At 68.8% G+C, this 12,654-nt stretch overlaps 1 protein-coding gene across 1 annotated transcript; it reads right to left on the bottom strand.

Annotated features, from left to right (window-relative positions):
• Positions 1 to 114: 114 nt before the first annotated feature.
• HSPA12B (heat shock protein family A (Hsp70) member 12B) lies at positions 115 to 11,503 on the bottom strand. The gene is made up of 13 exons (XM_067298418.1): positions 11,334 to 11,503; positions 10,689 to 10,736; positions 9,250 to 9,347; positions 8,049 to 8,173; positions 7,238 to 7,424; positions 6,936 to 7,040; positions 6,681 to 6,797; positions 5,930 to 6,101; positions 4,459 to 4,545; positions 3,208 to 3,312; positions 1,873 to 2,131; positions 1,624 to 1,727; positions 115 to 1,182 (listed from the first exon to the last, which is right to left on the bottom strand). Exons 2-13 carry the CDS (start codon positions 10,729 to 10,731, stop codon positions 539 to 541), a joined length of 2,046 nt encoding a protein of 681 aa, XP_067154519.1. The 5' UTR covers positions 10,732 to 10,736; positions 11,334 to 11,503; the 3' UTR covers positions 115 to 538.
• Between the last annotated feature and the right edge of the window lie 1,151 nt (positions 11,504 to 12,654).

Genomic DNA, 12,654 nt, shown 5'->3' with positions numbered 1-12,654 from the left:
ATAAACTTCAGCTGAAAACACGCCCGAGCTCCGTTTGCCTGCGTTGCACCCGCCTGGGAGCCGCGGAGGGGGCTGCGGCGCCCTGCTCCCGTGGACGGGCGGTTCGTCCTCCCAAAGTACGGCTAACACGCGGGGGCTGGGCCGGGGCCGCCAGCTCCGTACGAGCCAGCGCCGCTCCGAGCTCCTTCGGCCTCACCGCTTGGCCGGCGCGGGGCCGTGGCTGTGGGATATTTGTGTGTAAGGAGCGTGGGCTGGAGACGGGCCGGGTGCCGCGGGGTCGGCAGCCGCCGCAGGAGGCAAAAGCATCCCGGCCTGGAGGATCCCGTGGGGAGCATCCAGGTGCTGCTATGCAAGACAGGCTGGAAAGCCCCAATTCCCTGGAAAGCCCCTGTCTCCTCCGGGGCGTTGCAGCGGCAGAGGCAAGCAGCAGTTTCCACCCCAGGGCCGGCTCCTTTTGCCTGGGGTGACGGCGAGCGTCCCGTGGGGCAGGTGCCCCGGCGCGGTCCCCGTCCCTCGCCCCGTGCCGCCACCGCGGGACTCAGTTGGAGAGGAAGTCGATGGTGGCTCGGACCGTCTTGGAGGTCCTGATGTCCATGGCGGTGACTTTGATCTCCGTGTCCCCGAACTGCATGCTGGCCCGGATCTCGCGGCGGCTCCGCTTGGCGCCGCCGGCCTCGTCGACGTCGTCCAGCTCCAGGCTGATGGTGCCGCACTTGCGCACGCCGGCGTCGGTGATGTAGACCACGTCGTCGGTGGCGCAGCAGTAGATGTTGATGATGGTCTTGCGCTGCCCCGCTCGGGCCGGGCAGTAGCTCCTCTGCACCACCTCGCCCAGCGCCACCGACTGGTCCACGGAGACGAACTTCTCGAAGATGTCCGTGCACCAGTTCTTGCCCTCCTTCACCAGCAGCTTCTCCCGCGGGTGCTTGCCCTCCACGAACTTGTTGAGCACCCCCACGCCGTAGGTCAGCGGGGAGCGCCGCACGCGGACGATGGTGGGGTCGAGGCCGAAGAGCACGGCCCCCTTGAGGATGGTCAGCCCCACGTCCTGGGGGATGATGACGCGGCAGGCGGCGCCGAAGGCGGCCTGGACGGCGTGCTGCAGCATGGCCGACTCGGCGAAGCCGCCCACCAGGAACAGGAACTTGATGCCTTGCACTTCGGGCTTGCTCAGCAGCTCGCCTGGGGACGCAGCGGGGCTGTCAGGCCGGCTGGGGGGGCCGCGGGAGGGCCGGTGCCGTCCCTGGGGCCGCCCGGGTGCAGGTGCCCCTCTGCCCGGCGCCCTGGGGGAGCGGGGACCCGCTCCAGCCTTGTTGGGGCGCAGCAACGCCAGGGGCTGCAGCAAAGCCTGACCTGGCGGAGAGGGGCCCTGGGGAGGCCGGGATGCGGGCAGGGATGTGGGCAGGGATGGGAGCAGGGACATGGGCAGGGATGTGGGCAGGGATTCAGGCAGGGACGTGGGCAGGGATGCGGGCAGGGATGTGGGCAGGGATGCAGGCAGGGATGTGGGCAGGGACATGGGCAGGGATGCAGGTAGGGATGCAGGCAGGGGCGCGGGCAGGGACGCGGGCAGGAATGTGGGCAGGGACGCGGGCAGGGATGGGGGCTCGCGCGGACGCCTACCTATGTGCTGGATGATGTGGCTGATGGTGGGCTGGAAGAGCTCGCTCATGGCCTCCGAGGACATCCGCAGCATCCCCTGGGACGACCACTTGACGAAGTTCACGCTGGGGAGGGCGGGCAGGGCTGGGGGGGCGGCGTGCCGGGGTGGCTGGGATCCCCGCCACGTCCCCCGGCCCCATGTCCTCCTCCTCCTCCCCAAACGCGGGGCCTGGCCCCGCCGCCCCGGCTCCCCCCGCCCCCCCGGCTCACTTGCTCTTCTTGAGGGCCGTCTCCACGTTGTGGCCCCGGTGCTTGCGGTAGAAGTCGATGAAGGAGAAGGGCAGGGAGATGTTGAGGGGGTTGGAGCGGGACGGGGCCGCCGCGCGCTTGCGGGCCTCGAAGGCGATGGTCAGGTCCACCCAGGCGGCCGGGCGCTTGGCCTTGAAGGTGCCGATGAAGTCGTCCCCGAAGATGCGGCACAGCAGCCGCTCGAAGGCCAGGTCCACCCCCACGGCCCCGTAGGGACCCCCTGGGCGGCGGTGGCGGTGGCATCAGGCCGCGGTGCCACCGCGCGCGTCCCCAGCCACCTCCCCCCCGGGGTGCGGGGAGCCCCGACGTGCCGGACCCGGCAGAATGGGGACGGACCCCCCCGTCCATGCACCGTCCTTCCGCGCCACCCGGGAGGGCAAGAGCGGGCGGCAACCCCGGCCCGAGTCTGGTTGCAGGGGGCAGCGCCGAGGTGCTGGGACATCGGGGGGGCTTCGGCGTCCCCGTCCCGGGGGGTGGGGGGGGTGTCTCAGCCTCCCGTTCTGCTCCAGCCCCATCCCACCTGCCCCCCCCCCCAGCCCAGCATCCCTGTCCCTCTTGCATCCCTGGCACCCCTGCCCCCCCCTGCACCCCCCCAGCACCTCCATCCCACCTGAACCCCCCCGGCACTCCATCCCACCCGAACACCCCCCCCCAGCAACTCCGTCCCCCCCAGCACCCCCAGACCCCCTGTATCCCCCAGGCTCTGTGCCCCCTGTACCCCCCAGCACCCCCCTCCCTCTGGAAACCCCCCAGCACCCCCCTCCCTCCTGACCCCCCCAGTCCCCCTGTCCCATCTGCACCCCCCAGCACCCCCTCCCTCCTGAAACCCCCCAGCACCCCCCTCCCTCCTGACCCCCCCCCCCCAGTCCCCTTGTCCCACCTGCACCCTCCCAGTACCCCTGTCTCACCGGAACCCTTCCAGTCCCCCTGTCCCCCCAGTCCCCATCCCACCTGCACCCCCCCATCCCATCTGACCCCCCCCAGCATCCCTGCACCCCCGCGTCCCATCTGAACCCCCCCCGCACCCCCGTCCCCATGCACCTCCCGTCCCCCCCGTCCCGTCTGACCCCCCCCGGCACCCCTGCACCCCCGCGTCCCACTTGACCCCCCCGTACCCCCCGTCCCACCTGACCCCCCCGCACCCCCGTGCGCGGTCTCTCTCCCGCCTCCCCCGCGCTGACACCAGGTGGCGCCAGGCGACAAGCGACGGCGCCGCGGGGACGCGTGAGCGGAGCAGCGCTGCCCCCCCCCGCCGCCCCCAGCCCGGCTCGGGGGGGCCCCGGGTCCCCTCCCCACCTGAGGCCTTGTACAGCTCCTTGAGTGTCCCCTGCGGCTTCTCGATCTGGTGCACCGTGAGGTCCACGGTGCCGCCGCCGCAGTCCGCCACGACGTAGCGGTCGCCTGCGGACGGGGACAGCACGGCGGCGGCGTCGGGGGCGCCGGGGGGCAGCGCGGCCACGGCCACGGCCGCACCCGCCCCGCCAGGCCGCCCCCCCCGTGCAAAATGCAGCCGAACCAGCATGCATTTCCCTCCCCAGTGCAAAATGCAGCCGAACCAGCATGCATTTCCCTCCCCAGTACAAAATGCAGCCAAGCCAGCATGCATTTCCCTCCTCAGTACAAAATGCAGCCGAGCCAGCATGCGTTTCCCTCCCCAGTACAAAATGCAGCCAAGCCAGCATGCATTTCCCTCCTCAGTACAAAATGCAACCAAGCCAGCATGCATTTCCCTCCCCAGTGCAAAATGCAACCGAACCAGCATGCATTTCCCTCCCCAGTACAAAATGCAACCGAACCAGCATGCATTTCCCTCCCCAGTACAAAATGCAGCCGAGCCAGCATGCATTTCCCTCCCCAGTACAAAATGCAACCAAGCCAGCATGCATTTCCCTCCCCAGTGCAAAATGCAGCCGAACCAGCATGCATTTCCCTCCCCAGTACAAAATGCAGCCAAGCCAGCATGCATTTCCCTCCTCAGTACAAAATGCAACCAAGCCAGCATGCATTTCCCTCCCCAGTGCAAAATGCAACCGAACCAGCATGCATTTCCCTCCCCAGTACAAAATGCAACCGAACCAGCATGCATTTCCCTCCCCAGTACAAAATGCAGCCGAGCCAGCATGCATTTCCCTCCTCAGTACAAAATGCAACCGAACCAGCATGCATTTCCCTCCCCAGTACAAAATGCAACCGAACCAGCATGCATTTCCCTCCCCAGTACAAAATGCAACCGAACCAGCATGCATTTCCCTCCCCAGTACAAAATGCAACCGAACCAGCATGCATTTCCCTCCCCAGTACAAAATGCAACCGAGCCAGCATGCATTTCCCCCCCCAGTGCAAAATGCAGCCGAGCCAGCATGCATCCCCCCCCAAAAAATAGGTGTTGGAAAAGTTTGGGAGGGGGAGACATCCCAATACTCGACTGGAATGAGCAAGCCATTGCGCTGCATCGCAGCGGGTGCTTTTCCCGGCGGTGCTGCGGGTGCTGCTGCGGGGGCCGGGGGGGGGAGCTGGCCGCCCCCACGTGCCACCACGGCGCCTCACCTGCCTGCATCTCAGCCCAGAGCTCGCCGATGCCCGACTCCACCAGGAAGGTGCGGCTGTGGCGGGAGCGCCGGAGCTGCTCCCGAGCTGCAGGGAGAGCGGCAGGGGCCGGCATGAGCCCGGGGGCTGCGGGCCGGGAGCGGCCCCCACTTGCCGGAGGGAACGGCACCGAGGGCTTGAATTGGCGGGGGACGGTGACAACGGTGCAAGGACACAGGGGACACCGGCTCCCCTCCAGCTGGGACACCTGGCACCTCCGGGATGGGAGAGGAGCAAGGCGGCTCGGCCGCCATCCCGCTGCGCTGCCCGCGGATCCCCCAGGATATCCCGGATGGAGGAGAAAGCACCCCGGTTGCTTCCCATCCCGCGGCACCGTGCCGGGCCTGGCGGCTCTGGGCGCCGCCGCCTGCCGCGCGAGCCTCTTCCCGTGTTATTCCCAGACGGATCCAGCCCGGGTGGAGTTTCCTCTCCTCTGCCCCCTCCCCGGGGCGGGGGAACATCAAAGCAGCCCGGAAGGGCCGGGAGATGTTTGCACGAGGCGGGGTTGCCCCGGCCTGTTTTCGGCAGCCCCAGGCGCATGCGGCAGCAGCCTCGGGGACGCGACTCCTCGAAATCCCTGCGCAAAGACCGGAGCGATCGTAGCCGGCCTCTGCTCCTCGCTGACAACCAGCCCGGTGCAAAACGTGGCCCCTAACCGCAGCCTGGTCCCAGCTCCGGGGCTCCGTCCCGGCTGCCCGAATGGCACCGTGCCCAGGGAAAGCCCTGGCTGAGCGCGGTCCGAGCCTCTCCGTGCCTCCGGCACAGGCAGCTCCGCACGGGCTGCGGCTCGGCGGTGGGTCTCCAGCAGCGCAGACGTCTCCCCCCTGGCTGGAGGGGGCTCAGCCCGGCCTCCGGAGCTGGATATCCGGGTTTGGATACCCCCCGCCGCTGGCCTAAGGCTGCAGTGACGGCATCGGCCGGGGAGGTCCTTACGGGCCGGGGGCTCGGCCCGAACGAACGGAGGGGCCAGGCTGGGGGAAGGCGAGAAGCCGAGGCGGCCGCGGCCCGGCAGAAATACGCCGCGGGAATCAAAGGCCGGATATAGCTGAGCCAGCAGAAACGGTTTGAGCTGGGAACTTCGGGACAGGCGAAGAGGAGGAGGTCGGTCCGGGGACCGCCAGGGTGGCCGGCAAGGAGCGGATGAAAGGGCCGTGGGCGGCGAGCTGCTCGGCCGCTTCCCGGGGGAAGGACGCTTCCAGGGCTGTTTCCCGAGTTCCCCGTTGGCTTTCGAGCAGCCCCGTGCCCCCGCCGCGGTGAGGAAGGCTGCTCCTCCTCTGCCTCGGGGGGACAACGACGGGGAGCCGGGGCCGAGCTTGGGGGCACGAAGGACGATCCCCCCCCCCGCCCTGGCCGCCAGCCCCTGCGCTCCGGGGGCTCCTTCCCCTCCCGCGAGCCGCTCCACTCCCAGCCCGCCGCCGCCGCCGCCGCTCACCCTGCCGGAAGCTGGAGTCGACGGCGCGCTCCGGCGCCAGCCCGTTGGCCGGCGGCTGGCAGCTCAGCTCCATGAGCTGGTGCAGCCGAAGCTTCCGGCAGTAAATGGACGCTGCCTCGGGCTCCAGCGCGATCAGCAGCTGCTCCGGGCTCTCCGGGGACACCAGACCGGCCTGCAGAGGCGCAGAGACGCCGGCGCGGAGCAGTCACCTCTTGCGCACCGGCACGTTTTGGCCTCCCGGCTGCACCCAGCGGGGACTTTCCCCATCCGCAGCCTTTGGGCATTGCTCCTGCCTATTTAGATTTCACGGGATCTCTTTTTTTTTTTAAGATTAGCCTTCTAGATTTGTTTTTGGCGTTGCACGGCAGTGCTCTGCACCGCGCCGGTGCACCAGGTCCCCCCCAAGGCAGCGCGGGGGCTGCCTCCCCCCTCCCCGCGGCTGCTCCCAACGCCAGGGTGCACAGTTACCCCAAGCCGCTTCCCAGCTAACTGCGCTTCCCAGGGACCTGGCGGCTGCCGAGAGCACCTGACGGAGCAAATCCCCCCCCCCCGGGGGTGGCCACGGCACCTCGGGCATCCCCCGGGAGGTCCCCTTTCCCCTCCGGCACCCTGTCCTGGTGCTGCCGGGAGCTGCAAGGCTGGTGCGCCGCGTCCCGGCACCCAGCTCTTCTGCTGGCCGGTGTTGAGCATCCCGGTGCTCCTGGGTGCTGGCGGCACCTTCTCCATCCTTTCGGAGGTGGTCAGAGCTCACCTTGTAGGCAGCCTCGCGCATGAACTGCTTGGCGGGCTGCTTCCAGATGGCGGGCACGGTGATCACCCAGCGGACCGCGTCCTTCTCCGGCAGCGACGGGCACTGCTCCCTGAGCTCCTGCCGGACGCGAGGACACGGCTCAGCCAAGGCTCGGGATGCCTCAGGCAGGTGGTCGGAGCGGCGTGGCGCTTTGCCCGGGCGCTTTGCCCGGTCCCTGCTCCGTCTGCCGGACGGGGACGCCCCGGGCGGCCTCACCTGCACGGCGTGCTGCTTGAAGAAGCGGAGCGCGTGCGCGAACACCTCCAGCGCCTGCACTTTCTTCCCGTTCACGGCTTCCAGCTCCGTTTTCATGGTGAGGTCCTGGCCGGGAAGAGCGGTAACAGGGAACAGATGCCGCGGGGCCAGGCGCTGCATCCCGGCACAGCTCCGTCCGCTCCTCCGTGCCGAGCGGCCGGCCCGGGACCCGCGTGGGTTCGCCGCGGCCGTTCCCATCCCAGCCGGAGCGCTGCAGCCGGGGGTCGGGGGGGGGGGGGACGAGGACAGGAGCAGGGACTCACGCTGGTGCTGTGAATCTTCATCTTGAACTTCTCAAAGTAGAGCCAGTCGCGGGCTTCCTCGGGGTCCAGGTCGTGGTAGTAGTCCCGCGCCGTGTATCCGAAGCTGTGGAAGATGCCCTCCGGCGTCAGCAGCAGGCTGGTGGGAGTCTTCTGGTTGGCCACCCCCGGGTCTCCCCCTTCCCATTTCCTGCAGAAAGGAGCCTCCGTTATAGTCGGGAACCGGCCGACCAGATGCCCCCGGGCTCAGCCGGGAGGTATCGGACAGGGAAAGGTGCCTTTTCCCCCGGGGGCAGCCCGGGCCGGGGCAGAACGCAGGTGCTGCTCGGGGGCTGAGAAGCGGCCGGTGCGCGGGAATGCTGCCGGCACGCAGCTCCGTCCCTGGAGCAAGGCTGCCCCCACGGCTCGCGCCTGCCCCACGGCAAAGCGGCGCCGGGGCCAGGAGCTTTGCGGCGCCGGGCAGAGCCTTGCCGAGCATCCCCGGCCCTCCGAGAGCGCCGGCAGCCAGGCAGAGCCAGGCAGGGCTTGTTCCCGTAGACCCAACCTCAAACACCTGGAAGAGGGAACAAGGAAGGGGCCGAAGTCTCCGGGAAGGCCGGAGCCCCCGGTGCACGATCAATGCACCCGTGCGAGCTGGCCGCAGCGCTCCTCCGCCGCCCACGCGGGTAATTAGAGACCAATTAATAGGGGCCGTCGTCCGGTCCCGCGAGCGGCGCAAGACCCGTTTTGCAGGCGGCTTCCAGCCCGCGATGCTCTCGCCAAGCCGACTTCCCGGCGCGGCGAAGGGCCCCGGCGGATCCCGGCCGCGCGTCACCTCATCATGTGGATGGCCTCGGGGTCGCTGGCGAAGCTGAAGGCGTAGCCGCTGGACGTGGTGCCGAAGTCGATGGCCACCACCACGGCGAAGGAGGCGGCCCAGGGGGCCCGAGCCTCGTTCCTCTGAAAGGCAAGCGAGGGCGTTAGGGGCAGGGCTCTGCCGCGGGGCCAGCATCTCCTCCGGGGCTCCAGAGAAAGGGATTAAAAAAAAAACAAAAAATCCATGAAACGGTTAATTTTTCCCCCTGTTTCGGGCCTGGAAGCACTGGGACTCATCTCTGCCAGAGCGAGGTTAACTTCTGACGACGGGAAGCTCTGCAACGGCACGATGCGGCCGATCCCGTGCCAGAGCGCTGCGCTCGGCGACCGGCTGCGGTTGCTTCCCAAATTATTTTCTGTGGTTTTACGACACTGGGTAATTTCTCCTCTTGGAAAGGTTCAAACCACAAGGAAAAGGGGCGGCCTGCGCTCTCGGCCTCGGTGGCACCTCGTGGCTACCGAAGGCTGCCGCTACGGGAAACGCAGAATATTTTGGGCGGCCCCGGAGCAGGAGGGTCCGTCTGCAGCGGCAGATGCCCGTGACGCCGTGGACGCCCGTGCGCTTGGCTGCGATGGTGCCGCGTCCGCCGGCCGCCGGCTCCCCAGGCGCGCGGTGCAAATGCGCAAAGCCTGAAAGCCCTCGTTAACTTTTTAATGCATCCGGATATGATAAGTGCATTAGCCAGCCTCGAAAAGGGACCTTTATCAGCACGGATGAACCGGCTGCCTGGAAAATATGCACGCTCAGGTGACGCCGGACAGGGAGAAGAGTGCTTTACACGCACCTCGTGCTCGTCCTCGCGGCAAAGCCCGAGCCCCGGAACACGCGGGCAAGAGCAAACCGGGAGCGACCGCGCAGCGCCGCCGGAGAGACCCTGCCAGCAGCTTTGCAAAGAATTAAACTTATTTCCTCGGGCTCCTTTCTCTGCGCTGCTGCACTGCGCTCCGCCGTGCTAAGAGCGCAGCGCTCGGGTCGTTGGAAAAAAAAAGGGTCAATCCGGTAAAAAGCAGAGCAAAGGCGTGCATCGGGCGTGCTGACCCCCGCGCAGAGCGGTGCCCGGGGCGCACGGGTACGGCGAGCAAAGCGAGGTGACGCGGCAGCGAGGGGTGTCGGCGGAGGGGGGGGGGACGATGACGCCGGGGACCCGCGGGGGCCTTACCGGGGACGGGGAGGGCGTCAGCGGGGCGATGCTGCAGCTGTGGCGCGTCCCCGGCGAGCCGGGCGGCGACGGCGTGGGGCTCCGCTCCCCGTCGGCACCTGGGGACACGGCGGCGTTAGCGGCCCGGCGGGCGGCACCGGAGACGGGACCGAGCCGAGGCGCCTGCAGAGCCGGGGGCGGGGGGGGGACCCTTCTCCAGGGGATGTCCGTCCTGACGGAGGCGGTGCCGGTCGGGTAGCCGAGGGGTTGCAGGTGGCTGCGGGGGCCGCCCAGGCCAGCCCTGGTTTTTGGGGGAGTTTCCACACTTTTCTCAAGCGTGCATGGGGAAGGGGCTCATCAGCACGGATAAAATTAGCAAATGAGGAGCCGCTTGCAGGCGGGACGAGGAGAAGGACGAGGACGTCCCACCGGGAGGCAAGTCAGGCCTGTAACGGGGGATCCCTGGGGATGCTCCCCCCGGATACGGGGCTCGCGCCCACCCGTAGGATGGGGGCGGCAGTCGGAGAAGAGCCGCGGGACCAAGGAAACATTCCCGGGGGCCTGGGACCGGCCGGCTCTCGCTCAGCGGAAGGATGGGTCGGCATCACTCCACTGCGGAGCTAAGAGGAGGATTCGGGCCACCGGTGGGGACGGGCACCGGTGACAAGGCGGAGGCTAACGCCCTTCTCCATCGCGGGCCGGGAAGCGGCACGCTGGGGAAGAGACGGTTCCTCCCGAGGCCGATGTCTAAAACAAGCCGGAGGAGCCTGCAAGCCCGGCGTCTCTCCGCTGGCTCTGAAGAGGCTCGGGGGGGTTGCTCCGGGGGGAGACACCTCCCTCGCCGCCGTGCCAGCTCCGGTGGGACGAATCCCGCCTTGTGCATTTAAAGGGCACCGGGAGAGAGGCAACGGAGTGGACTGCAACCACCAAAAGGAGCAACCAGCCCTACTTGCAAGCTGGGATTAGAGGAACGGAGGAAGCTCGGCCGCTTCCCCGGCACTGCACGGCCACGTTGCCCCCAGAGCGCGCCGGGCTGCGGCAGGAATATTTGCTCCCGGATGAAACTCCGGGAGCCAGATGCTCGGGGCGGCTTGTTCTGGGCGGCGCCTTTCCTTGCAAAGCCGGGGGGCTGGCGGCACGCCGGGGCTCTGCACCGAATCCCGGCGTTTGCACCCGGCGGAGGGGGTGGGGGGGGGTGGAGGGGGTTAATCCGGGGGCTTCGCCCCCCGCGCGTGCGGCAGGCAGCGGCGTCCCGGCGCTCCCCGCGCTGGCTCGGGTTACGGCAGCTGGTTCTGGTTACCGGCGGGCGCCGGCGGCTCGCGAGAGGGGCGCGGGGAGGGGGTGGGTGGGGGGGTTTTGCGGGTCGGGGTCCGTCCGTGGGGATGGGAAAGGGGTCCAGAGCATCGCGGCCGCCCTGCGGAGATCCCCCCCCCCCCCAATCCCGACGCCGTGCTCCTTACCTATGCGGAGGCTCTGCACGCCGGGCTCCAGGAGCGTCGCCATCCCGGCTGCAAGGGAAGAGGAGCAACCGTGGGGGCCGGCGTCCCGCGCCCCCCCGGCACCGGGGCTCGAGCCCCCCCCGGGAGAGCAACCGAAAGCCGCCGAGGACGGAGGCGGGGGGCCGAGCGGGGGGGGGGGGGTTTCCAGCTCCCTGCAAACTGGGCGAGGAGCAGCGTTTTTTGAGGGCTTCCTACTATTCCCGCTTCGGCAGGGGCTCGCGGAAACGGGGGAAGGAAGCGAGCCGGGAGCAGCTTCGGGGAAGGCGGAAAGGCCGGAGCGGGCGGCGAGGGGTCGTCCCGCTCCGGCAGGGAAAGCGGCATCTCCTGGCGGTGTGTGGGGGGGGGCTCTGCCCGGGGGGGGGCTGCGGGCTCCGGTTCCCCCCTTGCAGGGCCCGGCGCCCACGGAGCAAAAGCAGCCACGGCGCTGGGAAGCCCCCGGATGCTCCGGGAAAGTGGCCGGGCTGAAACCCTTCGCTTCCTCGCCGAAACCTCCCGCGCGGCGTCGGCGGGGTCCCCGAGCACGGCCCCCCCTGTCCCCAGATGCACCCTCAGAGCCAGGGATGTCCCATCCCCTCCGGATCCGTGCTCCCGGCCCCGGCGCCTCACCCGCCTCGGGGTCCCGCCGGCTGCCCCGTCCCGTCCCGTCCCGTCCCGCTGCAGCACCCGCCGCCGTCCCCTGCCCGCTGCCGGCGGGGCGATGCCGCGGCTCCCGCGCCGTGCCGTGCCGTGCTGTGCCGTGCCGTGCCGGCCGCCCGCCTCTCCGGCTTCCTCTGGCTTCCCCGAGCGCCTTCCTCCCACTCCCACTCCCGCGCCCCGGCCCAGCCCAGGCAGCGCTTCAAATTGCAATTCCAGCTGCCGACGTGGGAGCGGGGAGGAGGCTGGGCCAGGCGGCCGCCGGCACCGGCACCGCGGCTCCCCGGCGCCCGGAACAGCCAGGCTTCGGCACCGCCGGGAGACGGGGCGCCGGGAATGGGGGGGGACGAGAAGGACACCCCCAAAACCCTCCCTTGCAGGCCGGGATGGCCAGGGAAGTGGGAATGGGGCTATCGCTCCTCGGCCCAGCCCCGAGGCCGCGGGTGCGGAGGGCAGTTTCGGTAGGAGAAACGGCTCGGGCAGGCTGGGCTCCTTCCCGGTGGGAAAGAGGGAACCACGGAGGCCCCGAAAGCCCGAGTGCAGGCACTGATTAAAGACCTGCAGAGGTATATGAAATTAATACAGCGCGTGCAAATTGGATCCCAAAGGGATTATCCAGGTGTCATGGGGAATGGAGGGGCACAGAGCCCATCTCTAAGCCGGACTCTTTTAGCGGTGGAAACCCGAACATCAGTGCTGAGAAAATCCGCGGCGCACGGGAACGCGGGGCTGCAGCGGGCAGCGAAGAGCCGGGGGGGCAGGACCCTGAGCAGGGCCGCGCGGGAGCAGGGCGCGATGGAGGCACGGCTGCTTTTAACACGGTGGACGCAAAGCCCCCGGTGCCAGGGCGCTGCAAGCTGCTCGCGGCACGTCTCCGGCTGCGCCTGTTCCCAGGCACAGGGCTTTCCGCTTGCCGCGTCAAAAACGCTGGTTGTCTGGCTGTCTGCACCCCTTTCCGTAGACCCCTGCAGCCATCCGTCCCCGTACTCATCGTTAAACGCATGCACGCATCCCTCCGTCCTCAAGCACGCACCTTTATCTGCCGCTTTCGCCCCTTCTCCCACCCCTTCCCGTGGCTGCGGCTGAGCTGCCGGCGGGTGCTGGCGGTGCCTGCGCGCCCTGGGTGCTGCCTGCGCCCTCCCTCCGTGCTGCTGAGCCGCGCTGGGTTTAAGCAGCGGAGCTTTGCAATGCGGGTAGGATTTGGTGGCGTTTGCACGGTGCATAGGATGAACTCAGTGGCATCTGCATGGTGCATAGGATTAACTCGGTGCACAGGATGAACTCGGTGGCATTT

This window comes from Apteryx mantelli, chromosome 5 (genome assembly GCF_036417845.1).
Source record: "Apteryx mantelli isolate bAptMan1 chromosome 5, bAptMan1.hap1, whole genome shotgun sequence".
Taxonomy (NCBI): domain Eukaryota; kingdom Metazoa; phylum Chordata; class Aves; order Apterygiformes; family Apterygidae; genus Apteryx; species Apteryx mantelli.
Note: the sequence above shows the minus strand (reverse complement) of the source record. Positions and strands in the feature narration are given on the sequence as shown.